Source organism: Puntigrus tetrazona, chromosome 12 (assembly GCF_018831695.1).
Source record: "Puntigrus tetrazona isolate hp1 chromosome 12, ASM1883169v1, whole genome shotgun sequence".
Taxonomy (NCBI): Eukaryota; Metazoa; Chordata; class Actinopteri; order Cypriniformes; family Cyprinidae; genus Puntigrus; species Puntigrus tetrazona.
Window position 1 is genome coordinate 271404 of NC_056710.1, and position 26788 is coordinate 298191.

General features: G+C 37.0%; 2 protein-coding genes across 4 annotated transcripts; both read right to left on the reverse strand.

The window, feature by feature from the left end:
* Window positions 1–862: 862 nt before the first annotated feature.
* Window positions 863–19252, reverse strand: LOC122355757. The gene is made up of 26 exons (XM_043254321.1): window positions 19204–19252; window positions 18942–18962; window positions 18133–18306; window positions 17896–18053; window positions 17715–17801; window positions 17034–17124; window positions 15478–15641; window positions 13816–13915; window positions 13672–13714; window positions 10387–10444; window positions 10196–10268; window positions 10075–10101; window positions 9790–9960; window positions 9090–9241; window positions 8808–8909; window positions 8639–8711; window positions 7616–7782; window positions 7324–7512; window positions 3366–3435; window positions 3230–3256; window positions 2853–3023; window positions 2600–2751; window positions 2430–2510; window positions 2287–2359; window positions 2046–2209; window positions 863–1746 (listed from the first exon to the last, which is right to left on the reverse strand). Exons 1-26 carry the CDS (start codon window positions 19211–19213, stop codon window positions 1507–1509), a joined length of 2838 nt encoding a protein of 945 aa, XP_043110256.1. The 5' UTR covers window positions 19214–19252; the 3' UTR covers window positions 863–1506.
* A 1385-nt stretch (window positions 19253–20637) lies between these two features.
* LOC122355360 (cilia- and flagella-associated protein 251) lies at window positions 20638–26711 on the reverse strand. 3 transcript variants are annotated; one of them, XM_043253534.1, is made up of 7 exons: window positions 25633–26313; window positions 25182–25590; window positions 22219–22319; window positions 21743–21811; window positions 21314–21368; window positions 21149–21185; window positions 20638–20994 (listed from the first exon to the last, which is right to left on the reverse strand). In XM_043253534.1, the coding sequence occupies exons 1-7, from the start codon at window positions 25870–25872 to the stop codon at window positions 20973–20975; spliced, it is 933 nt and encodes a 310-aa protein (XP_043109469.1). In that variant the 5' UTR covers window positions 25873–26313; the 3' UTR covers window positions 20638–20972. The 3 variants fall into 3 exon arrangements, with proteins under 3 accessions (XP_043109469.1, XP_043109468.1, XP_043109467.1); XM_043253533.1 differs by having other exon boundaries at window positions 25194–26711; XM_043253532.1 differs by having other exon boundaries at window positions 25182–26253.
* Window positions 26712–26788: the final 77 nt, after the last annotated feature.

The window sequence follows — 26788 nt, forward strand, 5'->3', positions numbered from 1 at the left end:
AACTGAGCATCATGCTACGATACCCTGAAGACACGGGATCGAGTGCCACATCATTAATTCTTGGCAACGGCAGAATTGACATACAGTATGAACCTTTTGACAAGCTCTTATGTTGAGAAAACAGCGTCGCATTTCTTAAATGATCAATTTTATTCACACCCATTTAAGTTACGCGAAAGTTGATACGGTAAAGATGCACGAGAAAGAAAGTGATAAATGCATAAGTGGTCAAGCATTGGATTTAAAAGACTTACCCATACAGCCCTTTTATTCATATCACCTGGTATCTACATTATTTTCTATATATGCCGAAAGCCTGTATAGCCAAAAAGTTTTAGAGGAGCAAAAACCTGTTCAGATCTGTTATAAAAGCCACTGAAATCAAACCATTAGTTTCCGGAAACACTTGTAGACGTTACCCAAGCAACCCTTACGTCACACACAAAAGCTAGCTAAATAAATCTGGATAAAATAATCCCAACTGACTCCACAACCACTACTTGAACATTCAGCATTCTTTGACGGATATCAGACAATATTGTGTGCGACTAACTCTCAAAGGAGGCACTGCTGTGTTAACACCACAAAAAGGCACACAAAGACAGCACTGGGGACATGACTGAGGATATTGTGTGGAAAAATCTGAGGCCAGTGTAGGTTTTGAATCAATCTTGTCTTTTGTAGCAAGTTTCAAAAGTGACTGAGTGGCCATGAAGGCTGTCCCATGGGGAAAGAAGTTTAATAAATTCAAACCAACTGCAAAAATTAACAAACGCTAGAGTACTGGAATCAAATCTAGTTCTATGCTGTGGTCACGTAATATGAAAATCACTTGCTGAGAAATAATTGACAAGGACCCAAGTTACAAACAATATGATATTTATTATTTTTAATGAAACAGTCAATTTAAAAAAATAAAATTGGTTGTATATTTGAGAACTGTACTTAAGCGGCTTTGATCATTTATATGTCGGCACAGCAGACAGTGAAGGACGCGAACCGTGTGAGCACACATTAAACCAAAAATTTACCATAACACCAGTGGAAACCGAAACCAGACGAGTCAAAGAGTTAATAGTAATAGTGAATGATGATAAATTATAATAGTGAAGTCAAAATATCAGAATTGACACCAAAAAACCAGTAACCTGTCCTTCACCGTCAGCATGTCACCTGTGTTCAGTTCAACAAGCGTGCCATTTCAAACCGCAAAGCTAGCACCGTCCTAGAGTTGGCCATAAGTGCATGTGTGCAAAACTGCGTACAACTCATGAGTTCTGAAACAAAAATGCACAAAAAACAGTTAACGTCTATAAAACCAACTCGGCACTACAACAATTACTTTCAGTGCCCAAGCTGGACAGACAAACCATTTCCACAAGGATATTAAACCAGCTAAAAATTACTTTTTTCCCCCTTCTTTACATAATCTGTAACATTAAATACAATACTGAAGGATTACATGGGAAAACCTCATTCTTGATCCCAGCATTTCACAGACTAGTTTCACAAAAACAGTAGGCAGTACAGGAGTACAACACCCAGAGGAGAAATGAGAGCCTGGGATAGGTTTGCTGCCGAAGAGGTCTGCTTGAATTTGGGTTTTATAGGCCCGATGGATTTGGTACGGGCTACCTGTGACATCACGACCCTGCCGTTGATGGCCTGGACACCCCTAAACGTGTTGCTTATTAGAGGGGAGTTTCCGGTCTGGTTGATGTGGACAGTCGTTGTGAAGAGGTCAATCTTTAATAAAAACCCATAGAGACGATGCATTTCATACACAATTTAGGTTAGTTTTTTTAAGTGAGGTTCTAAAAGACGAGGCAAATGTCTAACTTTGGATCAAAAGAAACTCTGATTAACCCGAAACCTGGTTATTGCGCACTTGAAGCATTTGGTTTATTCGTCCCATTATAAAAACCGTATTTATACATGACCGAGACGAGTCATTAAATTTTAGTTATACAATCCATTCTGTGCAAGCCAAATGCATAAACCTTTATGCCATATATTTTTTTTAACACTACATAGCACCGACTTACCAGGTCAGAGCTGACTTTGAGGGGGTCTTTAAAAATGGTCCACACCACACCTTCATCACAGTTTGGCGTGGTCAGAGACCCAAGATAACGGTAATATTTACTCCTGTCCACTCCAGGAAGCAGATCATCCATAGAGATACTATCAGAAATGCGCGCTTTATCTCCTGAGACACAACACATTATTAATTCCTTTACCAACACATGTAAACATCTGCTTCATACCGTAGGAGCATGCACACACCTGCATTGGCAATTTTTGTAAGGTAAGACGTTAAAGTCTTCCAGCTCTCTGGTTTCCCAGTGTCATTCGATGCCTATGAGAGATTACAGTTGGAACTCGAGTGTCATTTCCTCACATATTGTTTGAGAAGTATGATGACACACCTCTATGAAGATGCCAAGAGCTGCCAATACCGAATCACCAGACACACTGCCATTTCGTTCAGCCATATTCACAATGTGCAACTGAGACGAGACATTTTAGCAGACCAGAGAGTTAAAAAAAAAAAAAAAAACACAATAATGATGAAATATTAAAATTACATTACGCTCACCTCCATAGGGAATCGCTTGCCATCCACACTATGTTCAGATCCTGGTGTGCTGCTGCCGCTACCCCAGTGAAGATGAAACTGTGTACTGGAAAACATACCTGGTAGATCACCTCCTTCCACGTGCATTTTTTTATAATCAAGTGCAACTTCAACTGAAGCGAAACCAGAGGAGAAAAAAAAAAAAAAGTTAAACATTCTGTTTCCAGTTAATAGGTTTTACTTGCACAAAAGCTAGTAACATTAAGCTACTCACTTGTCGTGCCAGTGTTTTTAATCCCAGTTAAGGCTGCTTTATCATTGTATCCAGTGAATTTCAAAGAGGTCAGATTAGCATTAGCCTTTATATTAGCAGTTACAATGTTTATTGGAGACTGTTGAGTGCCGTTACAGTTTTTTGCTGCTATTATAGGCCAAGCGACGTCACCTGAGATACAGAAAAACACCCTCACTTATAGTTATTAGCATAAAATCTATTTTAACATGATGTTAAAACAGCAGTGAAATACTTCACTTGTGCCAAGCAAGCAAGCAAGCAAGCACGTTAGATGGGTTTAATTAAGTCAATAAATTTATCTGAAATGCATCAAACAGGATTTACAGTAAAAATATTTTGAGTGAAAGACAACTTACTACATGAAGGCCTGTCATAGCACCACGCTTAGAAGCAGAGTAGAGAAAGGGAGAGAAGTGTTTGAAACCTAGCGTAATATACCACAACGCTATAGTCACGAAAAGCGAAGTAACCAAGTGATAAACAAGCACTTACAAACAGAGGTTGGTGCACCACATACAATGTGCAACAGACAAGCAGTAAAGCAGATTACCAGACAATTCATCTAAAAAATAAAATAAAAGAGACATAATACAAACGCTTGCATAACTTGGGCAGATAAAATATATAGAAATCAATCTCTCTTTCCTACAACAACATTTTAATATTACACTTTAAAAAGCAGTTAATGTGATTTTAATTTTTTTGACAATCTTGCAACTCACTTCTCAAGCTCTCAAACCTAGCCCCTATAATAAATCTGAAAAATCCTGTTCAAATCCCACTGTGTGTATTAGAAGACTTTATATTTGAAGGGTTTCAAGGTCCTGAAAAACATGACTGGTACCAAAATGAGTTAACTGAGACAGGTGTTAAGTGATTAAGGCCCATTTGGTTCAGGTGTTTGATGAACGTTTAGGACCATTTTTGAAGAGCCTGAGCCCTGCATAGTTTAGATCATGGTTCCTTAAATCTTACCCTGAAAGTCCAATCCACTGCAGAGTTTAGCTCCAACCCTGATAAAACTCACCTACCAGTGATTTTCTAATGATCCTGAAGACGCTGATCAGCATGCTCAGGTGTGTTTGGTTAGGGTTAAAGCTAAACTGGAAAATGGATCTCGAGGTCCGGATTTGAGGATCACTGGTTTAGACGCAAGCCTAAGTAAACATGCCTGATTCAACTAATCTAGTCCTTCAGGTTTAATTGAAAGTTCCGGGGTGGTTTCATTTTGCATGCCATATACATTCTTTTTAATAGGGAAAGAAATATTATAGACAGTTGTTTAAATTATTTAGTTATTATTTTGGCGTAAAAATTACCATGATGATATTTTTAGGGATACTCACTCAAATAAAGTTAGCTCATAAAAAAAATAATATTACATGGTAATATGATATGATTATTTCAGGGGAAATAAATAACAGAATGGTTGATTGCAGCTGAATTAAATTCTTGCTTGTTAAATAAGTTTAAATCCAAGTAATTCTTTAATAATTTTAATTATTTTAAAATAAAGCTTATATCATATAAACAGTGGTTGTGTGTTTTTTACCAAAATTGTACATTTTTTGTATATTTAAGTTCATCTGTAAATATTAACTCATGCATGAGGTAAAAATAATCCCTTGATTGTAGGCTATTGATTAACAATCTACCTTAAAACTGTTGGTAGTTTTAAAGCATGCCTGTGCTAGCAATGTCTGTAAGGACATCAGTCAGCTGGGTTGAGCATCCTTTTAGCACCCAGCCTGAGATGCCATCTGGACCAGCAGCCTCGTGTGGGTTATGTCTTTGCAGAGTCCTTTTTTACTTCAGCACACGGTGGACCGCAGATGGGGTGATTTTTGTGGCTGGGGTGCTGTTCAGTGGACTGGCCAAACGCATACAAAACACCAGCTACCCATCATATATTTACTCTGCGAACACACGAAAAAGCAACAGCAGCTTTACTCAGCCTCTATGATGTTTGTCATAGAAGATTTTATCTCTTAGCCCAACTTTTTGCTCTTTTAAGAACTTAAACTATGCATTCACATTCCATCTCCGTTATCACAAAGCCCATGACACACACACAAAAAAACAGCTTCAAAAATATTCACCGGTTGTTGGATGAAAACCAGGAGGTTTGTGACTGTCCCATTGGCTGCCAAGTTCAAGTTTGAAAACTATGATAAACATATTTTGAACGCTCTATCTGCCATTGAGTGATACTTTTTGTATGGAAATAAAACAAAAGTAACAACTTTATTGAACAATTCAGCACTGTAACATCACCGTAGCGCCATTTTGGAGAGCATCTGCTGGCTGGACGCACATAGCTTTTGCTCTTCTGTGTATTTATTGTTTGCCTCCCAGTTTTCATCCAAAATATCTTAAATTGTGTTCTGAAGACGAACAAAGCTTTTTACATGGGGTTAACTGAACAAAATTTGGGGGTGAAGTTTCCCTTTAATTGATTAGTCATACTTGTTCCTTGATATCATATAAATCCTTGTCTCAACTTTCTGCTTGCTTTCCAACCAAACCGTGACAGCGGACAAAACAAGAGAACAGATTTTGTATGTTGCTGATGGATTTGCTCAGCCGTGAAGCTTGCAGGTACTGCTCCCCCATGAACTTGTTATTGCATGCAAACTATGCTGGGGGTAATAAACAGTTTTTCCCCAAAGCTTTTCCAATTTAAACCAAAAGTTATGTACGTCAAGCCATTCTGTAAGAGAAACAGATAATGCACTAAGATTAAAAAGGGCATATTTAAACATTAAGCTTAGTACTATAATGAATTAAATCCATTTAGGATATGCAAGTCAAAAGGTGTTACCATCATGACCTCGCTGACGCAGCCGACTGACATCTCAACAATTTACAACACGGTAAAGACACGGTATAAAAATCTTTATTTCTATAAAGAAGTGCACCAAATCAGAACCGAGAACTGCTTTAAAAAGTAACCCAGTGTTAAAAATTACCAAGCAACTTTGCTACGGAAAAACTACACAGGAAGAAGGAAGTCTGATTCATAGAGCACTTATCAGGTAGAGGCCCGTAGCTCTCATGCATAGCTTCCCTAATGGCCTAGACGACTGATTAGAGGAGAAAGTTGACTGAATAACACGGGCTACACGGGTCACCGTTTTTCACTCTTGTCACTTTTTGGCAATAGACTTGTCCCCTTTGGCAACTTTACAGGTAATCAAAGCTCTATGAGAAACGAGTGTGTGAAAAAATCTCTAGTGCGAGTAAACCCTAAAAAACACCTTCTTTAACCTGTCAAAATCAGCTCTGTTTTCATCCAGCCATTCTAGTACATGTTGCTTTAAATGCTAATGAGCTCTGCTGATCCCGCCCCTCTCTTCCATGGAGTGATGAGCATTACCATAGATATGTGTAGATTCCCTACGGTGGATGGTTGACATGTCGTGTCCTATATAAACAGTCTGAAGAGCTGAAGAGTCTAGGTATATATCTATCTATCAGATTGTAAACTTCAGCTAGCACATTATTTGAAAAGGAGGTACTGTCGGTAGTTAAGGCCAGTGTGGATTATGAGTTAAACAGATCCCCCAGAAACTGTAATTGGCATAAATTAGTTTTATTAAATTATAAATTATATTATTTAATTATAAAGTAATTTATGCCAATTACAGTTTTCAGTTGACTGAAACATTGAACCACTAAAGTGGTAATAATAACGCTAATAATTCTTGAGCAGCAAATCGCCATAAGAATGATTAAAATGGTTCCCGAGACATCGCTAAAGACTGTAATGATCAATGTTGCTTTAATAGCTAAAACTGGTAGCTAAATTTGACTAGATGACATCATAATGGCAAATGTTCTAATCTATATAAAGACGAATATAGATCAGTGGGCAGATGAGAACTGAAATAAGGTTTTTCCAAGTTGCTATATTTGTCCTTAAGCTTAAAAAAAGGACTATAGCGATATAGCAAAATTGGCAACACTGGTAATGACGCTGAAAATTCAGCTTTGCATAAAAATATAAAATAGTTACATTAAATTGAATCTTACAATATTATGTTTTTTTTTTTACCTAAGAACTCAACAGGACACATTGTTCCACATTTAAATTCATATATTTATTACATTTTAACAGCAAAGTTTAAGGCATTTAATGCAGATCATCTTAAATACTATAGAATCACACAGAGACAACAGATAACAGCAGGTTTGTAAAAAAAAACCCGTAAGCAGTATGATTTCAGCTATTTCCACTAACCCTTTGGGATAAAAAATAAATAAATTGATAACCTAAGGACTTATATTATCCTCACAGACCCCAAATTGTGCGTTTAAAATTCACTCTGTCGCGATAAAAATACATCTGGTAGAAATAGAAAAAGCTATGTGCCACTGACTAAACCTTAAATCTTGTTTTTCCAACAAAATCCAAATGTTAATCATGAATTTGCGCAAAGAGGTGTTTTTACAGCCAATACAAACTCGACAAGAGAAGTACTGTGAGAAAAGATAAGGTGGATGTGGCTGCTGATGAAGGAGCTGCCACCTGAGTCGTCACGACTCTGCCATTCAAGGGCTGAACTCCTCTGAAGTTGTTAGTGTTCAGAACTGAAGTGCTTCTGTCTCTGAAAAGGACAGTTGTGCTGAAGCGACTGATCTGTTTGGAGGAATAAAGCAAACAGAGTCACTTTTTAACTTTTTAATACGTAGGGGAAGTCATCCAGCAACAGTTACTGTACCAAAGAGTTGACTTTACTTACAAAGTCGTGACTGACTTTGACGGGCTCTTTAAACACCGTCCAAATCACAGCTTCATTACAGTTGGGTGTAGTTAGAGAGCCTTGGTAACGGTAATATTTAGTCCTGTCCACACCTTCAAGCAGACCGTCCAGTGTGATTTGATTCATGATATCTGAGGTTTGACTACCTAAATATACAAAATTAAAGTCAGTATCATTTTGTAATGAACAGTTTTGTGCTGATTTGTTGTTAAGTTGTTAAAAGTCCTTAATATATCAATGTTAAAGGGTTGCTCCACCCTAAATTCTCCAAACCCCATGTTGTTCCAAACCTGCAAACCAAGCTTTGTAATATAATTTATGTAACTGGAAGGCTTTTGTAAGTAAGGTAAGGTCCAGAAAAGTATGAATGCTGCCATCAATGGTTCAACCGTAATATTATATGAGAAAAATTAAAATAACAACTTTATTCAAAGCTTCGGCATCATAACATCACCGTCGCGTTATTTTTACAAACAGCGTATCTTTCCATTGCGTCTAACACGGAACTGCATATTTTGATTGCATAAACCAGATGCTGTCTAAAATGGCACTACGGTGTTGTTAAGGTGAATAAAGTCTTTATTTTTTATTTCCTTTCTATGTTTCTCGTAACTTCATAATGTTACGGTTGAACCACTGATGGCAGGTGGAGCACTCAGACACCGTTTTACAGATTATTCTGCAGCTTGACAGATATTTTTCATCAAAAATATGTTAAATTTTGTTTTCTGAAGATGAACAAAGCATTTGGGGGCTTGAAGCGACATGGGGATAAGTGATTCACGACAAAATGTTCATTTTGGCATGGAATAACCCTTTAAAACATTCAACAAAAAATGAATGTCAGTGTGGTTGTTTTGGACCCCACTGACTTTCACTGTACGAACAAAAAAAGGTTAAAAAAGAGACTATAATCTGGAATGACAAAAGGTGGATAAATGTCAAAAAGTAGATTTTTGGTTGCACTAAGCAATCTTAGCTACTTATGAACAATTTGTTTACCTGAAGTAGGGATGCTTGTCAAATAGGATGTTAGGATATCCCAGCTTTTTGTTTTGTTCACTTCGTTGGTTCCCTATTGGTTCATTTAAAAAAAATGTAATACATAAGCATGTGCGCACAACCAAGCCATTTAAGTTTTAATTCTAGATTTAAGAAATGTCATGCCCACCTCAATGAAGAAACCAAGAACAGCCAATCCTGCGCTGTCTTTGGCAGCTAGAGCAGCTGAGATATTCCCGTTGTATTTTGAATGAACGCTTACGATGTGCAGCTATGAAACACACGAGGACACATAGTCAATGATCACATAAACTCTTTTTCATTGGCAAACATGATTCTGTTAAAAGGTTGTTTTTATTATTTCTTCAAAGCAAAAAAGGTTCTTCGCGGAACCAAAAATTCTATTCCATCAACGTGAAAACCCACCCATACTTAATTCGATTGTTCGTACCTCCATTGGGTATTGTTTGCCATCCACAGTGTGTTCGGAGCCAGGCGAGGAGCTGCCATTACCCCAATGGAGATGGAATTGTTTAGTGTTGTATACACCTGGAAGACCGCCTCCTTCCACTTGAATTTTATCATCATCCAAGTAGACCACCACTGTGAAGACAATGGACGTATTATGCAAAATTTACACTGCAAAGCTGGCATAGAAGTCTCTTTACATCGACTGGTTAATGCTACGTTGTACTTTAACACTAGCTGGTACATTGCATTGCAACATTGCATCTGCACATTGATTTTTATGCTGGCACAGAACAGCCCTAACTTGGCTCTGCAGGTCCGGGATATATTACGCATTGATACCAAGCCTCACCAATGATTACACCGTGCTAGGTTCCCAGTCAGAGCGTCTCATGGAACACAAAGAGGCATCAAATAACTTTTATCCTTCTGTTATCTATCAACATATCACCTACATCTCTTTGCTAGCTCGCCCTTCTGTACTTTTTTGTGCAACCTTTTTAATGCGATGCTTCTCATGTTACCGTTTCCTAAGGATCGGTTTCGTAAGTAGGTATTCCCCATTTGGAAGTTACTGCTAAACGATCTTAAAAACCGTATTTTGTAAAAACCGACAAATCTTGATAAACAACCAAGGATTTTCTGAAAAATACACGTTGAAATAAATGTGCAAAGAGCCTTACCGGAGTCACCAGAGTTTACGACTGACAGGAAGGTGGAGTTGTCATCAAAGCATGTGAAGTTAAGCGCGGTCAAGTTAGGATTTCCCTGGACTGTAGCAGTCACAATATCAATGGGAGATTGCTTGGATCCATTGCAATAACTTGTGGTAAGTTTGGGCCAGGTGGTAAAATCTAGCACAAATCAAGAGAAATCAATAAAAATCAAGAAATTTATATTACGTTTCATATCGATATGGATGCGAATAATAATAATAATAATAAAATAAATGCATTAATCACACTTACTGCATGCTGGCTTGTGATAGCACCAATCTGTTTAGGAGGGAATGACAACATTAATAAAAAATAACCAATGAAACTAAAACTATTTTCACAGTAAACGAGGCTGAACTTCGGTATCACTCACCCACTGAAGAGTCTGCAGTGTGGACGGTGGGACACAGAAGAGCAGCAAAGCAAGTCGCCAGCAAGAAAATCATCTGCATTGAAACAATAAACTGTTAAAAAAGAGAAAATCTAACAGAATTTTACTGCATTACAATGATTTTTACTTGAAAATGAAATCAATCGGATAATGCCGCCTGACTCAGGTCTTACCTCTTTGACTTGATTCACCTCTGTATGCAGGAGTATAATGAGCTGGCTTCCTTCCCGCCTTTAGTACTCTTCACTGCTCACCTTTAGTGGGAGGATCACTTTCATCATTTCATCTGCTGACGAACAACTACATTCCTAAGTCACATGTCGCTTCGCTAGGCATCGTTTATCTCCGCAGACGTCTTGCAAATCCACAGCAGCCGTTTTAATTCAATCTTATCTTTTAGTTTTTACATCTCAGCATCACATCGGTCATGTTCTCTAAATCTCTCGTGATGAAGGGCGAAAACGAAGCATATAATAAAAGTAATTGAAATAGGTAAATGTTGGTAAACAGGACCGGTTTAAGTGAAAGCGTCCATTTAAAAAGGTGCTTTCATAAGGTTTCTTAAAAACGAGGATTCATCAGCGAATCATTAGTTCAGGTTATAGATCGGTATCATCATTATTAAAAACGTGTAATCATTTTATGATGTCGTTCTAAACATAATCAGTCTTCCGTAGCATGCAAAGGTGGAATAATATAAACAGAAACCATTAGCCTGTATTGTTACTGTCAATCATACTCATTCTTTTTTAGAGGTTATTGTAAAGGGCAATTACAATATCGTGCATGTTTAGATGAATGACATCAGTTCTTTTGTATTTTGTATTGTTCTCTTGATTTTGTAACCATGTTTGCCTTTTTTCCATTTTCAAAGAAGAGAATGTCCAGCCCAATCACATTGGAGAAAACATTAAATGGAACGAAGATACAATTTACTCATTTATTTTTTAATTCATTAAATGAATATAGAAATAAAAAGCCCACTAACCTGCACAAAAACACAGGTTAGCTACTAACGAAGCTCAAAACTCTCTGAAGCAGCCTATATTTTGATATACGCTGATCCGGTTTAAACTAGGCCTATATCAATCTACAATGTCCACTAATGGCTTTTGCATGAGATACCCGACATACAAAAAAGGGATCGTACGGGATATAGCTATTACATAATAAGACATTGTTCCTTTAGCGGTAATTACAGACAGTTGCTCATTTGAACTAATTGCTCATTTTAAGGATAGGCACGAGAATTCAACAGCGCAAATGTGTCCCACCTCAGCCAAATGACATGCATGCTAACATACTTTGAATATGCAGAATAATGCTGGGATGTTCCATTAAACGAACCCATCCACTAACAGTAAACTAGTCTTCCAGGAGTGAATCATCAAATTATCTAAGGCTCACCCATGGCATCTGCATCGTCCCGTTTTCTGCATTGACAGCCATTTAAAAGTACAATATACTTGCAATGTAATTTTAGTTTTAGTCATAAAGAAGAAGATGAAGAGGAGCACATAAAACCTTCTTTCCACATAAACAATACATAATAGCGACTACATGCTTCTCTGAATCTAATCGCTTTGATCTTATCGGCTACAGATTCCTCAAATGACTGAAAGCTATTTCAATATATCTATATCTGTGAGCTGTCTGTAATCTTTCGCACCGCCTCCTATTACCTAACTTATCTGTACGTTACTTGTACCTTTCAGGATGGCGTGATCCCATTATAAGCCCTGCCGGCAGATCCGATCCTAAAAGCATCATTGACAGCAAAACCGAGCATTTTGATATATACAACTGCGATAAAAAATGCTATATTCATATATTTTTATTATAAGTTTGATACATTTTTTTTAATTTTAAATGAAAAATATGCTTTGTTCCTACTCGGAAATTGTAAGTGCACTTACAGGCATTCATCGAGGAAGCGTCCCTGGAAGAACAGGAACGAGAAATTTAACTAACAAAGCAGGACACACCTGGAAACAACGTGAGCGCATACTTCCGACGCCAAACAAAAGTTTATGAAACGAAAGTGTAGGATTACGACGAAGAAAATGGAAAAATAAAACGCGAAAATCGAATGTTTAAATAACATAGGTGATGATTTCTCAAATCATTCGTGTGGATCATGTCATCTTTGCATCCGCTTTTAGTGGCATCCTGCCAACATTACAAGCCTGGAGCTTTTTTTGGAGTCGTGACGTCATGAAAAGTCATAAAATAATGTCCCAGTAAAATCCCATGATGAACCATCTCACAAGACGCTGTGCATTTTTTAGGGCTGACGCCGACATAAAGGTTCTTCCTGTAGAAACCTATTGGTTATGTTACGTTTATACTTTATTAATTAAAGCAAATTTGCCAAACGGATGCATGGATAATTACGTTATACTGACTACATACACTAAATTACATTTGCATCTAATTTTACATATTCACGTCTCGGTATTCTGTTTTCATTTTTCTTCTAGCTGTTTCCATCACAGTGCTTTAAAACAACAAACTCACAGTTTCCCTGGACTTTTTTATTAGTCTTCGTCTCCTCTTTCATTCTTTTCATTTTGCGTGTATATGGGCACACAAAAGGAATAAGGTCATGTGCTTTCAATTGTTGCTTTTCACAGCGGAGCACAGGTTTTAAGTGACCCATAAATACGTTTGTGGGTGTGTGAACTGTTGCTTATTCAACTTGTCTTGATTAAACACGCAGTGCCTTCCGCTACTGGCACCCTGGAGTAAATAACCGACATATTAAAAAAATGTTCGCTGTTCTTTCTATTTATATTTCATTTTGTCTTTCAAGAAAAGTTTTCGTTTTAGATTTTTTTCGCTGGAACGGATTTTGCTTTACACTGCACGCTCACCAACGGATTCTCTGCAGTGAATGGGTGCCGTCAGAGTCCATGAGAGTCCAAACAGCTGATACAAACACCCACAAGCTTCGTTTATCAGATTTATAAATAAATCCATATTTAATAAACGGTTAAACTCATATCGTTGCTTTCAGCTGAAATGCAAGCCCTCTATCTATAATATTGCTTTCTTCAGTTAAAAATTTATTTCATGTGAATCAGGAGAGAAATGTGCAAAAAGAGTCTATATATCTATATATCTAAACAGTATATATCTAAACTATATATATATATATATATATATCTAAACAGTTTATATATGAGATGACAACTTCACTGCAGGATTTATATTATAGCTCATTTTAATTAATTAGCTAATGAATTTTAGAAAAACTGGATTTCTCTGCATGTACAACACCTATCTTTACTGATTTGTAACATTATTTTAATTGGTCTCTGTAGTCTTTTTTTTGTTTTATTTAATTCTGTACAATTTATTTTACTGTATTAGAATTCTTTATTTTACTTTTATTGTTATTTATTTTTTGCTTTGTTTCTTTATAACGCACTTGTGCACCATGTGCATAATTTTCAGATCAGAGCCCCTGCATGTGCTGATGCTCGACTGTTCCTGCTTGACCTGAGTTAAAAAATAAAGAGAAAAAGACAGGTCTGGTTAATTACAGATCCCCGTTACCTACGGTTCGAACTATACTTCGTGCATTTCAAATGAACAATCACCTGCGTTGAGAGCAGCGGAAGAATAAACCACCCGATTGTTCAGAGGCTGCTCCGGCCGGAACACGCTGTTGAAAGAAATCTTTCTCGGGAATCTGAACAGCTGCGGAAAAAAAAGAGCCGCGAAGGCAAACGATATCATGCCATCTTTCATCGTTTTACTGATCGAACACTGATCGCATTTTACGGATGCACACGATCACATGTTAAGGTCACAAGTACGCTGCACCTGCTGCCAAAGGAATGCAGTCGAGATGGATAGGATTCTGTAAGAGATGAGTGTGATAAGAGACGATGACACTGCAGATACAATACAGACAAAGGATGCGTGGGAGGACGGAGTCTGGACAATGTGACGGTAATATGACTGTAAGATTGAACAAATGATATAAATCACCTGAACGGAACGCGCGTATGGGCTTGTCAATCAAAGCAGAGTTATGTAAAAAGAGATTACGAAACATACAGATTTCCAGTAGAGACTGTGATGATTCATTCTCACACTGTAACACTGTACGTCTTGTGTTTTTTTATGTTAATATTTAAGTAGCCTATATTTAACACTTTAGAACTGAAAGGACAAAGGTTTGGTTTAGTTCAGCTCTTTTCTTTTGTTTTACTGCTGCTTTAGTTTATTGCTATGAAGCACCTGTTCCCTGTTGATTATTCATTCTTGTATATAAAGTATAAGACTTCATCATTACATCCTTGTTTAGTAGTGTTTGCGTTTTTGTCAAGTTTTGTTAAGTTTACCCTTTTTCTTGAGCGTGTCATCTGTGCCATAGCGCTGCAGACCAGTCTTAATCAAACTTTTTTTTTATGCAAAAATAATATTTGTTGTAGTTTCTGTTCAATGCTACTCAGCGACCTCTGCTTCCAAGAACCCTGGTAATTAAGAAAAGGGCTCTTTGCTTCTAGAAAAATAAGGTTAAAACTTAAAATTTTAAGTTTGCTCAACTTCTTAAAATTTAGATGAGGAAAATAAGGCTACCACCTTCAGCAGATTTTTGAGTTTTCTCAAATTATGTTTGATTGCGTTTCCTAAGTTGAGAAAACTCAAAAATTTAAGTTAGCTTAACTTTTTTTTTTATAACAGTGTACAGAATACTGTATGTACAAAACGCATTGACCATACACCCGTGTCTTTAATGTTAGATAATGTACTATACTAATTTATAGAACTGACTACCTTTAAACTTACCATTATTGACCACAAAAAAATGTAAATATATATCAATATTAAACATTATTGCGCCGAGGTTTTCAACGAAATGGAATGTGTTTGTTTGATCGAATTAATTAAACGCTAATAATTAATGAAGTCATAAAAATGTTACATAAAATTAATGAATTTAAAACAAGAACAAAATAAGATCATTTAACAATGAACATAGAAATATTACATTTGTTTGCCTGCACGTCTTTGCGACTGAACGTGTGAATGTGAAAGATAGCAATACTAGTACATTTTGAACTATATATATATTTTGTGTGGTCCTCATGAGGAAACAAGCTTATAAATCACACAGAATGGAGTGTATTGAAAATCTAAAATAGCAGAAAGTTTTCTGTTGGTGTAGGGCAATAGAAAATACAGTTTGCATATGCATACATGTCCTTTGATTAAAGTGGTGGAATTGGAATAGGAACTGAATTTGCCTGTACCAGATCTTTGTTGATCCTAATTGGGTCCTTGAAGATGGTCCACACCACTGCTTCATCACAAGGAGGGGTGGTCAGGGAGCCATTGTAGCGGTAGAACTTGCTAAGATCAACCCCCTTTAACAGCTGATGCATAGAAAAGGACTCCGTAACTCGGACTTTGTCTCCTAGCGGTGAAATAAAAGTAAGACAACCAAATATAATATGCATAATATATAGCATCACAAGCAATACAATGACAAAGGTGCTTCTGTGAACATTCGGCAGACAAAAAGTCCTTTTTCTATGAAGTGACTTACGGTATACGAACCGAGCAGGTTCCTGTTAGTCAACAAAGCAAATACACATGAACCTGTTGCAACATCTGCATGAGGAAGTCCACGAAATTCACGATTGCTTGCAATTCTATTGAAATGACTTTTGCCAAATAAACGTAAATATGGACTTTATAAACAGTATTGCTATTATTAGCATATAAAATACTTTTTTGACAAGGGATGTTAAGGGGGCATATGATATTGCTAAAAAAAAATACATTTGTTTAAGGTTTGTTTAAGGTTCCAAAAAACACATTATTATCCACATGCTTATATTATACATGAGTATATTATTGTTGCACCTCTAAGCTCCGCCTTCCTATAACGTCTGAGAAGCGAGATGAGGTCTGATTGGCCAGCTATTCAGTGTGTTGTGTTTGGCCAAATACTTCAAGCGCGTGACAGAAATGTTACGGCCCTTAACGTACTGTGATGCTCTGTCCCGGCACAGTGATACAAAAACAACAAAAGTATAAAACCTCTCATAAACAAGGCATTTGTTACATCCAATGGGGACATAAATAGTGGTTAGAATGACTTATACTGTCTTTTTAACGGTTAAAAAACTGTCAAAATGCTAGGGTAAAAACCTGTTAAATGGTTAATGGTAAATTCCTGTAAAATTTACCATAAAAAAATGTAAACTGACATTCCCAGAATTCCCTGCACTGCATTTCAGGTTTTGTTTGAATTTGGTGTTTTGTCTTTGAAATAAATATGTTTCTGCTTAGTTTTTTTTTTTGTATCAATTATGTTTATTAGGGCTGTATGTTACATGTAATGTTGTTAAATGAATGTTTATTGCATGTTTATTGCAAGATGGTGTTTAGTGTTTGTGTGAATGACACTTAGAAGCTTCTATATATGTTCATATTACATTATATTAAGTCATTACAGTTTATCATCAGAAATGGTGATATTAACTGTAAAGTTAACTTAAAACCGTAAAAAACAAAAAATGTTGTTACCGTATTTTTTATGGGGGTTTTTATATGCAAACCTCAGCTGCCAATTTTTTACCGTAAAATTAAAAACATTTTTTACAGTGCATTTTTTTCCGCTTAAGAATATGTCTGAGGTTTTAAGACTTTAGTCTATTGCAACTTTAGAGATTGTCTCTATGCACTAACAGCTTGTAACACTCCAAAGATCTGTGACACAATCATCATGTAAATGTATAAGGCAAAAATATATAGTTATTTATATTGTTAAACTGATGTCTGGATAGAACAATTACTTTACCTTTTCTTGGTATTTTTTGAAGATAATCAGTGAAGCTTTCCCAGACTTGTGGGATCTGCTTTTCCTTTTCTTTGTCCTTTTTGACGCCTTCCTGAAGGTAAAGACTTGGGTAAAATTTATCCAACCTTATTTGTATTTTGTGTTTAACATCAGTTACAGGTTAGATGACTACCACTAGAAAATCAAACTAAAGTTTATAGAAGTATGAGCATTACATTTAGATGTCTCATGGCACTGGAATTACCCGATTATAATTAGATAACCACAATTGCGTGGCAAGCACTTTCTCAATAGACATCATCAGCAGGGTAGACAGGGTTTAGCCATGCCAAAAAAAAATGTTTTTACATGAAATTAAATTAATTACATTTTTTATTAAATTAGATATTATTTTAGATAGGCGTTAAAACATTTCTTATTATCATATTATTGTTTTAAATATATATATATATATATATATATATATATATATATATATATATATATATATATATATTTAAAATAATAATAATGAAAATGAGAAATGTATATATATATATATATATATATATATATATATATATATATATATATATATATATATATATAAAGACACAATAGGCAGATATGGCAAAACTGAATATTTTCTAAATACATTGTTATACTGCCCTTTTGTGGATGGGCCTTGTAAATGCAACTCACGATGAAAAAGCCCAGCACAGCTAAGCCGTCTTGCACTTTTGTTGCGGTGCTGTCATTAAGATCACTTCTCCGGCTTACAATGTGCATCTGCGTAGGAAAATGTGACACGTGAGTCTCAGTATAAATGCTAAAAGCTCTATAGTCCCCACTGTTTTTAATTCTTGGGTGCATCATCTCTGACCTCTAGAGGCGATCTGCGTCCGTTCAGAGAGTGCTCGGATCCCGGATAGTGCACCAGGTCCTTTTCACCCCAGTGGAAGTGGAACTGCAAGACGGTGTATTTGTGCTTCAGACCTCCTCCTCGAATTCCCACAGCTCCTGCCTTCAGCATACATTCAACTGTGGAGAAACATGGAGGAGACGTGTAAGACACGCAGGTGCGTTTATGCGCATCGCTAGGCTATACTCCTGATCGCACCTGTGTGTCCGTTATTCCTCAGCATCTTCATGGTGTGTGGAACACCAAAGTTAATCAGGTCAAAAGATCCCAGCTCTTGGTTTTTAATGACTTTCTGGGTGTTGATGTTGATTGGAGACTGTTTATACCCATCACAATGGGGATACTGTTTACCCCAATTTGGGAGAGAGTTTTCTTTAAAAAAAAAAAAAAAAAAAAAAAAAAAAAAAAAAAAAAGTAAAATAATATAAGTACATCATTTATTTATATTGGATTTTTTTTTGTTTAATTTAATTCATTGATTAAATGGCAAATCATATACATACTATAATGAATATGAATTTTAAAAAAATGTGAACGCCGTTCAATGCCTTTTTTAAACATAGATACATGTAACTTCTCTATGTTAACCTTTAATACTACACTAATAATAATATAAGTAATATAAAAAAATTCTGTGGTCATTGAGGGCCATAATTATTGCACCAATAGTGTTTAATACCGAAAGATCTTCTTAAAAAATGCTCCTCAAATGATACTGTAAATGCCATAGACGAAAAAAATTCCACCAAAATTTCAGCCTTTTTATACCAGAAGCGGCTTTCTGTTTTGGCGTGAGACTTACGTGGGCAGCGTGAAAAAGTGAAAGCGTGTGTTAAGATGAAAAGATGCATTTGCACAGCAGAAGAATTAAATGGGGAAAGAAAATGTAGATCAAGAATCGTTTCGGAATCGGATCAGATAGCGAAGTGCCTGAAGATATTATACACACACACACACACACACACACACACACACACACACACACATATATGAGTACTGTTGCTCACCACAGCCAAAGTAGCACCAATCTAAAATACATTTGAAAGAGAAAGAAAACACCTGCTTTAGACTCTTCTTTACTGGGTTGAGTGAAAAGTGAGAGTGGCAAAATAAGAATTAACTAGCGTTTCCAGTAGATTTTGCCTGATCTCTTTATAGCCCTGCGTTATTTTTCCGAATAAAAATCATATGCGTGAATATTTCTGTCATTTACAACCCGACTAAAGACGATACAACCAACACAAGAAGAAAGTAACAGAAAATACTCACTTTTTGCCATGCTGAATTCTGACAATAAAATGGTGACCGTACATATCACGAGAAGCGTCTGCTGGTTGGAAATAAGCACTTTTAGCATAGTTCTATAAATCAGAAGATCTGACTGCGTTACATTACCCTTCATTCTCAAACGCATTTTATTTATTGAAATGTTGAAAACATGATCTTTAGTGTGTGCCAGCTTACCATTGCACAAGTTACGGACCGCAGTGCAGCAAAGGTTAGGTTACTCAGCCTGTCGTTGCCTTTGAATGTTTGTATCGACTAGTCCGCAGAGTGAAAAAAAAAATTCCTGTAAAGAAAATGGTTTTAGGGTCACACATTCACACACACACACACACACACACACACACACACATATATATATATATGCATATGAGTATATATCTCATTTTACATTTAATTCAGTGTTTTTATTCCTTTTCATTTTATTTGTACAGTTTATTAGCAATTTCTGAGTTAAGTCGTAACAAACACTGCTGTTTGCATTTCATGACTTTAGAGAAGGCAAGAAGCCAGACGTTTCCACACTTTGAGTAGGTTTTCACACCTTAAAGATGTGGCTGTACATGACAGAGAGCAGTTGTTAGTCACTACGTTTTTTTTTGTTGAAGACATTTGTTTTGCATCTCATTGGGGTGTGACGTGTCCTTTTCTGCATTTTTGTTCGATTTCCCATCATGAAATATGTCCTAAATTAAAGTGCTTTTAAATTATGTCATAATTTACTTGCCCTCAAGTTGTGTTAGCCAAATAGTTGCTGGTTCTCTTTGACTTTATAAATATCTTTGTTTCTGTTCAGCAGAATAAAGAAATTCACAGATGTATCTTTTTATTCACATACTCATAAATTACATTTTTCTTTAAATAATTGACCTGAACATTTGTTATGACTGTTGTTAATATATATAAGTTACTCCTTATACAACGCCTTGCAAAAGTATTCAAAAAATGTTTTCACATTTTGTTATGTTGCAGCCTTATGTTAAATTGCTTTACTTTTTTCCCCAAATCAATCTTCACTTCACAAATTCTTTCATTATGGATAAGGAAGGTTGACACACACATGATTTTGTGAACTTTTTTTTTTTTTTAAGTTTGCAAACCTGTTTCTACAGGCAGTTGTTTTGACCTCAGGACTCAGTGATGTGTGTCACAGGTTAACTTCACTTGAAGTGTAATAACATCTTCAAGCAATATGATCATTTTCAGCTTATTGCAACTAATGCAATGGAATTAAGTTTATTTGTTTGGGTTTTTTTGCTTTGCCATCATGGTGTATGGTGTGTAGAATGACGTTGTGAAAAAGTATTTTAAGATAAGGCAGCAAAAAAATGAAGGGGTATGAATACTTTTGCAAGGCACCGTACACATTCAAATGCTTGGGTTGAGTGAGGTTTTATGTTTTAAAAGAAGAGTCTTACATTCACAAAGACTGCATTTATTTGATCAAAAATACAGTCAAAAAGCAGTAATATTGTAAAAGTACCTAATGAGATCATTTGCACATAACCATATTTGTTATTCATTTAATGCAGCCTGTGAAATCACCTTTGAAGTGCCATTAAATGGTAAATATTGGCGTTGGCATTTCCTGGCTTATACTTAAGATCAGTTGTCCGCTCTCATCAAAGGCCTCAGAGTCAAAAGTCCACCGATCTTGAGAGTCAAATAGACAGGCCTACAAATGAATGATTTGAATGGTAGTCTGTAGTTCCTCTGTTCACCAAGAGACGTGTTGTGAAGAATGCTGAACGGATTCAGAGCAAGGTGTTCACAGTCCTGAAGGTGAAGCGGATGACAAAAAATATGCAAATTAAAACTCAACCTAAAACTATGCTGACAAAGTACATCAGGTATATAAGTGAATAAAAAGTATGAAATATATTCATAATGTGATTATTCTGCATTGTTTTGAACAGATGTAGAACCTTACTGGTAGAGAGAACCGCTCAGTACATCAAGAATTCCACCTAAAAACAAACAAACATTTGAAAATTTAATCCAAAAAACACTGAGAGCGAGTATGCAATAAATAATAGTGTTTGGATCAGCGTAAGCTAAATTAACTTCTCGAATTATTTAAGAGTGTGTATTATACCTGGCTGGCAGACTGTTTCACAGATCACAGGACAAATGTAACAGTAGGAACAATCCTATGGAAGAAGAAGATCAGAGGTTTTTTGGGGTTTTGTAGGATTAGCATTCAACCTAGTGGCTATTGGAGTCTAAATATTGGAGAGACTCCTCAGACTTGACACACGCGCAGGTTGCCAGATTATTGACAACAGTAAGTGCACATGATGAAAAAGAGATTGAATATGTTGCATTTTCCACCAATTGGCAACCCAGGGTGCTGAAATACAATTGGGTAAACTTTATATACATCAGCGAATTTGCCATTATGATGTCATCTAGTGACATTTAGCTACCAGTTTTAGCTACTTTCTGGCAACACTGGTAGTGTTCAGGCGTCCACATACTTTTGGCTTTTATATGAATTTTGAGCTTATTAAGAAAGATGACCTACTTCACAGTGATTGCAGTGCGCTGACACGTCCCCTTCCTCACAGGGACATTTGTCACAGATACCGCAGTGCTGAGAGGAAAGAGAGAGCAAATAGAGATACAGTAGTAAGCTACACCCTGTGCTCTTTACTGGGGAGGTTTATAAATTGATCACACCATTGTAATATTAAAAGTAGAACTTGGTTTAGAACTTGATTAATCAGGTTTAGAACTTGATTACGTTTAGAACAAATTATTGTTGAATAATACTGACAGCTACAGCTTCAGGCTGTCTACACAAAATTCAATTCTTGTTTACATTGTAGCAGCACTGTTTCTTTAATGAAAAGAGAATCAGCAGGATTCAGTGAGCAAGCATACGTGCTGAACAAACTCTGTCATGGCAATATTTAAAACAGCCCCAATTAAAAACCTTCTTAAAGTGAGTAGGGACTGTGACGTGTAAGTAATGTAAGTGCAATGTGGTAGAAGCATTACCTCGCAGACTGAGCAAAGGGCACAGAAAGAGCCTGAGCTATACTCTGTATCCTTTGTGGAGACCAACTCTTCCGCCTCTAAATATTCCTCATTGTCAGTTTCTACAGAGAGAGGGAGAAAGTTCAAGAAAAACTCTTTATAAGGTGCTAAATATGGATACTTTTATAAGCAAAACACATTGATTCACTTCAGGAGGTCTTTAGTCACCCCTGGAGCCTTGTGAGGCACTTTTTAATATAGAGGTATTTGCTATAATAGAGTTCTTTTGGACTGTTCAACAAAACACCCACCCACTTCTAGGAAGCTTGAAAGAGCCAGGACATTTTTATACTTAAATTGGATTTATCTGAATAATATTATAATAATAATTTCAGATAAATCCAATATGCACCTAGGATGCCTTTAATGTGAGTAAATTATGGGCTAATTAAAATTTTTGGGTGAACTAACCCTTTAGGATAGTGATAAGCTCAGCTATAAAGCAATCAGTCTGTAAGAACTTAACTAACCCTTCACAGGGAGGACTGACAGGCGATCTGAACGATCATTTTTTATTTTTGTCGGTCAAACAAATGAGACAGGAGAGTAGAGCAATGTTGGCAGACTTGAACTTGAAAAATCATGTGTATTGACGTCTTTCCACGGTTGAACAACCTTCTGAAGTTCATACCTATTTATGTCGTGAAGTAATGAAGGAGTGTGGGTATTTACAAACTGTCAGTTAACAGGTGGTTCTGATTCTTCCTTTTGTAATAACATGCAAATCAAGTATCCACGGTTCCACCAATGAGGACACTAACTAGGGGGCACTTACAGCAGGGTTGTCAAATGCTGTTCCTAGAGTGCCACCTTCCAGCAGAGCTTAGGTCCTTAATACTTCCTATAATTCCTTAATACTCCGTCGTAATACAATCTTTCTATATCTGTTGGAACTGCCAGTTGTTGGTCAGCAAATCTGACATTATCCCTGCCTTTAACCAGTCAGTCAAACCTCTAAAATGCTCTGGTCTTACAGACATTGATCTGCATAGACAGCATGGCAACTCCCTCAATCCTTTCTACAAACTTTGTTTCCAGGTTTGTAATTTCATTCCTCTCTATTGTCAAAAACACATCCTTAGAATATAATACTGCCAAAGTTCATAGTGTCTCTGATGGTAGTCACATTGACTTTAACATCCACCTTGGAAAACCTCAACCAGCTGACTTCCTAGAATTTCTGGCCTCATATATCTCTGCGGCACACAATGCAAGCAAACAAGCTTTCTTGCTCCTTTATCTCCAGTTGTCATTCTCTCTGACTCACGGCCGACTTGAGCAAGTATCAATCTCTCATCTCCCTCTTGTCCTTTACTTGTTTCTGCTGCCAAGGTCACTTACTACTGAAACAGGATCAGCAACACTTCAAACGCCTGAAGTCTATTCTCAGGATCTTGTAGAAGAGATCTCTTCAACTCAATTCTGTCACATCAGTGCATCACTTACTACTGGCTACTTTCCCACCATATTTTAAGCATGCTTGGATGAACTCACAACACTTAACCCTGCGACATTTGTAACCTACTGTACAGACAGTACTGTGCTGTCAACTTTTCTGTCAAGTTCTTAGATTTATGTTTAGTCAACTCTAAGGTTTTCTGCAAAGAATATGTGTCGAAAGTCACATGAGCTAATCACTGGGGGGCAGGGTTCAGTGCTTGGTCCTTTTATATTTTGTTAATGTAGGCTACTGTATGCTTTCTGTTCTTTCCTGTTCTGCTCTCGACTTATTTTTGGTCACGGCGGGTAGACACGTTTACCTAATTTATCTACTATTTAGCACTCTTCTTGCTTATGACACTTATTAAGCTTCATAGAGAAAGCATGCTGTAAATTTGTGTAATCACATGTGTCTACATTAAAGTCTCTCACCATCTAGCATCAAAATGAATTACAAGCCACCCTGGGTCACATGACCATACTGTGCAATACAACACTTCTTTTAAGTGTCCCTTTTCTAAAGGACATGTGGAAGGGCTAGTGGTGAAGGCATTTAATTGTTCACTTCATTTGGAATGCCTCTTAAAATCTCCTCAATGTGCCCTTCATAGGGGTACGAAAATGGAGTTTGTTTACTCATCTTACAGCAGCTAGTTAAGAGAAAGCTAGTTGACATTTGCCACTGAGAGATACAGTTGCTTTAAAATTCCTTTTTAGGTTGCAGCTAAAACTCAAATGCACGTTGGCACATTTTTTGGCACAATTTTTGTGTTGATAACAAACTTTAGGTTTCGGTGTTGGCCCAACAGTCTAGTACATGTAACACATACACCATGTGTTAGGTTCGTGTCAACAACATTCAACTAGAAAGGACTTAAAGTGGTTGGAATATTTCAGCTGCTGTAGCTGTTCTGATATAGTGAGCTATTTAAGGGCCAGTGTGTGACTTCATAGACTCACTGAGAGGCATCCACAGGACTTTGCATAGGACTTTTGCAACAATGGCTCTTTTCCAAAACCTAGTGAGATGCCAATTAACCCTATGAAGCCTATCGTGCCTAATACGCAAATTTGTAAGACCTCTAAATTATCAGAATGATCACAACCTTTAAAGCTATTATACACTATCTACTGCATGCCGTTTCTTGTTTGATTAATAGTTTGTACTACTTTAGCAAATGCAAGGCTTTTTAGTGTAATTGCAAAAATCTACCTTTGGCTTTTGAAGTGTTTAGCAATTTTTATAATGTACATTATAAGTATTAATGATTGGTCAATTGTAGTAGTATTACAATTTATTAAAATAAACATTACTCAGGAACTTAAATAAGGTGTGTATTACAATTAGAGTTACTTTTATAATCGTACTTAAAACGTCATGTTTCCAAGCTTTTTTCATGTAAGCATACTCTAAAAATATTTTTTTAAGTAAAAACACTTAACACTGACTGTGAAGGCTATTTGAAGATTAATTCAGTAGTTACCTTCAACAGTACCTTCAACCATGGTCTCTTCACCTTCATCTCCAGTCTCCTCATTATCTTCATCAGCAGTTTCCTCCTCCTCCTCATCTTCCTCTTCCTCTTCCTCACCTGGTGCTCCCTCATCCTCTGCTGCTGTTTCATCTTCCTCCGGTATCTGTTGTGCTGAATTGTCTTCTTCTGCTAATCCTTCTTCCTCCTCCTCCTCTACCTCTTCATTTGTGTATTCCTCCTCTTCTTCCTCCTCTGCTGCTTCCTCTTCTTCTATTAATCCTTCTGCCACATCATCTTCCTCTGATACTTCCTCGTCCTCCTCTTCTTCTTCTTCTTCCTCTTCCTCTGTTACTCCTTCAGCCACATAATCTTCCTCTGCTCCTTCTTCTGCCTCATTCTCATCCTCGTCTTCCGCTACTTCAGCCTCATTAGTTATCTCCTCTTCTGGTGTCACCTCTTCCTCAGAAGCTTCCTCTACTTCCCCATCTCCTACCGTGTCTTCATCTGCTTCTTCAGATACATCTCCACCCTCCTCCTCATCAGCCACCTCCTCTTTCTCCCCTCCAGTAGGGTCCAGAGCGTTCAGCTCCTCGACTTCCTCACTTCTCAGCCTTTCTTCAGCCTGCACAGAATCCCCGAAAGGTCCAGTGCAAAGCAGAGCTACAATAAGCCCCAACAGCCAGCTACGTGAAGCTACCATCTTGCAGTCCCTCCCCCGTACAAGTACAGTCAAACAGTTTATAAAAATGTGTTTGTATCCACTCTAGAGCCAACGTTTTCTCAAGTACTTGGAAGAGCAGTCGCTGGATCCACCGGAGGGAATTAAGAGAGGTAGCTGAGTGACCGAGAGGGGGCTGGTCTCTGTTGTACGGTCACATGTACAGTCGCACCATTCAGAGAATGGTGTAGAACAGAGGAACATACTGAGATGATTGACAGGGCCACATGCACAAGACACATGCCCTTTATTATACTTTGGCTATGTTGGAGAAAATGAGTTAAATAGAGGTGATCAGGAGTAATAGAATGCACAAACCAACTTTAGGACCAACATTACACAAATATAGACCCTAAAAAGTAAAGGCAGTCCCATTTTGACCCTCCTTAGGCCTGGCTGGGTCTGGTGGGTGGGAAGCTATATAAAGAGGCGCTCAATAGTAGCAGTACACTGCATGATCTGACCTTCAATAGATCACTCAGCCGCTGAAACTCCATCCCTCGCTCGCTCACTCACTCACGCTTTCCCTATATCGAGTCCTTTTCTAAAGGTCACCTCTATACATCTTAATCACTGTATACCCTGTTATCTACTGCTGTCTGCACCTGCTAGCGTTTACGTCAACAGATGGTGAAAATGAACTGGATTTGCAATTACTCGCAGGATATTTTCAGGAACTTTCACTCTCTAAAGGTTCCTTTAGAAGTTTTCTCTCAACATAGAATTCATAGAGTCGTACTGGAAAACTAGGCCGCTTTTTGTCCATAAAATAATAAGAACACATACCTTCTTTTAGGAGTATATTAACTAGTTCTGTAAAACGATCAATTACATCCAAAATAAATGTATTTGTTCACATGTGTGTGTACTGTGTGTATTTATTACGTATATATAAATA

What these genes read in the sequence shown, in the direction of transcription:
- LOC122355757 (XM_043254321.1), bottom strand. An exon ending in TTGGTGCTACTTTGGCTGTG is followed by an intron (nt 18,307 to 18,941) that starts GTGAGCAACAGT and finishes TTTTTTTTAAAG; the next exon opens with AAAACTCTCTCCCAAATTGG. An exon ending in TCAAAAAATACCAAGAAAAG is followed by an intron (nt 15,642 to 17,033) that starts GTAAAGTAATTG and finishes TTTCACCGCTAG; the next exon opens with GAGACAAAGTCCGAGTTACG.
- LOC122355360 (XM_043253532.1), bottom strand. Translation starts at nt 25,872, where the DNA reads ATGGTAGCTTCACGTAGCTGGCTGTTGGGGCTTATTGTAGCTCTGCTT. An exon ending in CCCTTTGCTCAGTCTGCGAG is followed by an intron (nt 21,812 to 22,218) that starts GTAATGCTTCTA and finishes CTTTCCTCTCAG; the next exon opens with CACTGCGGTATCTGTGACAA. An exon ending in TGAAACAGTCTGCCAGCCAG is followed by an intron (nt 21,186 to 21,313) that starts GTATAATACACA and finishes GTTTGTTTTTAG; the next exon opens with GTGGAATTCTTGATGTACTG.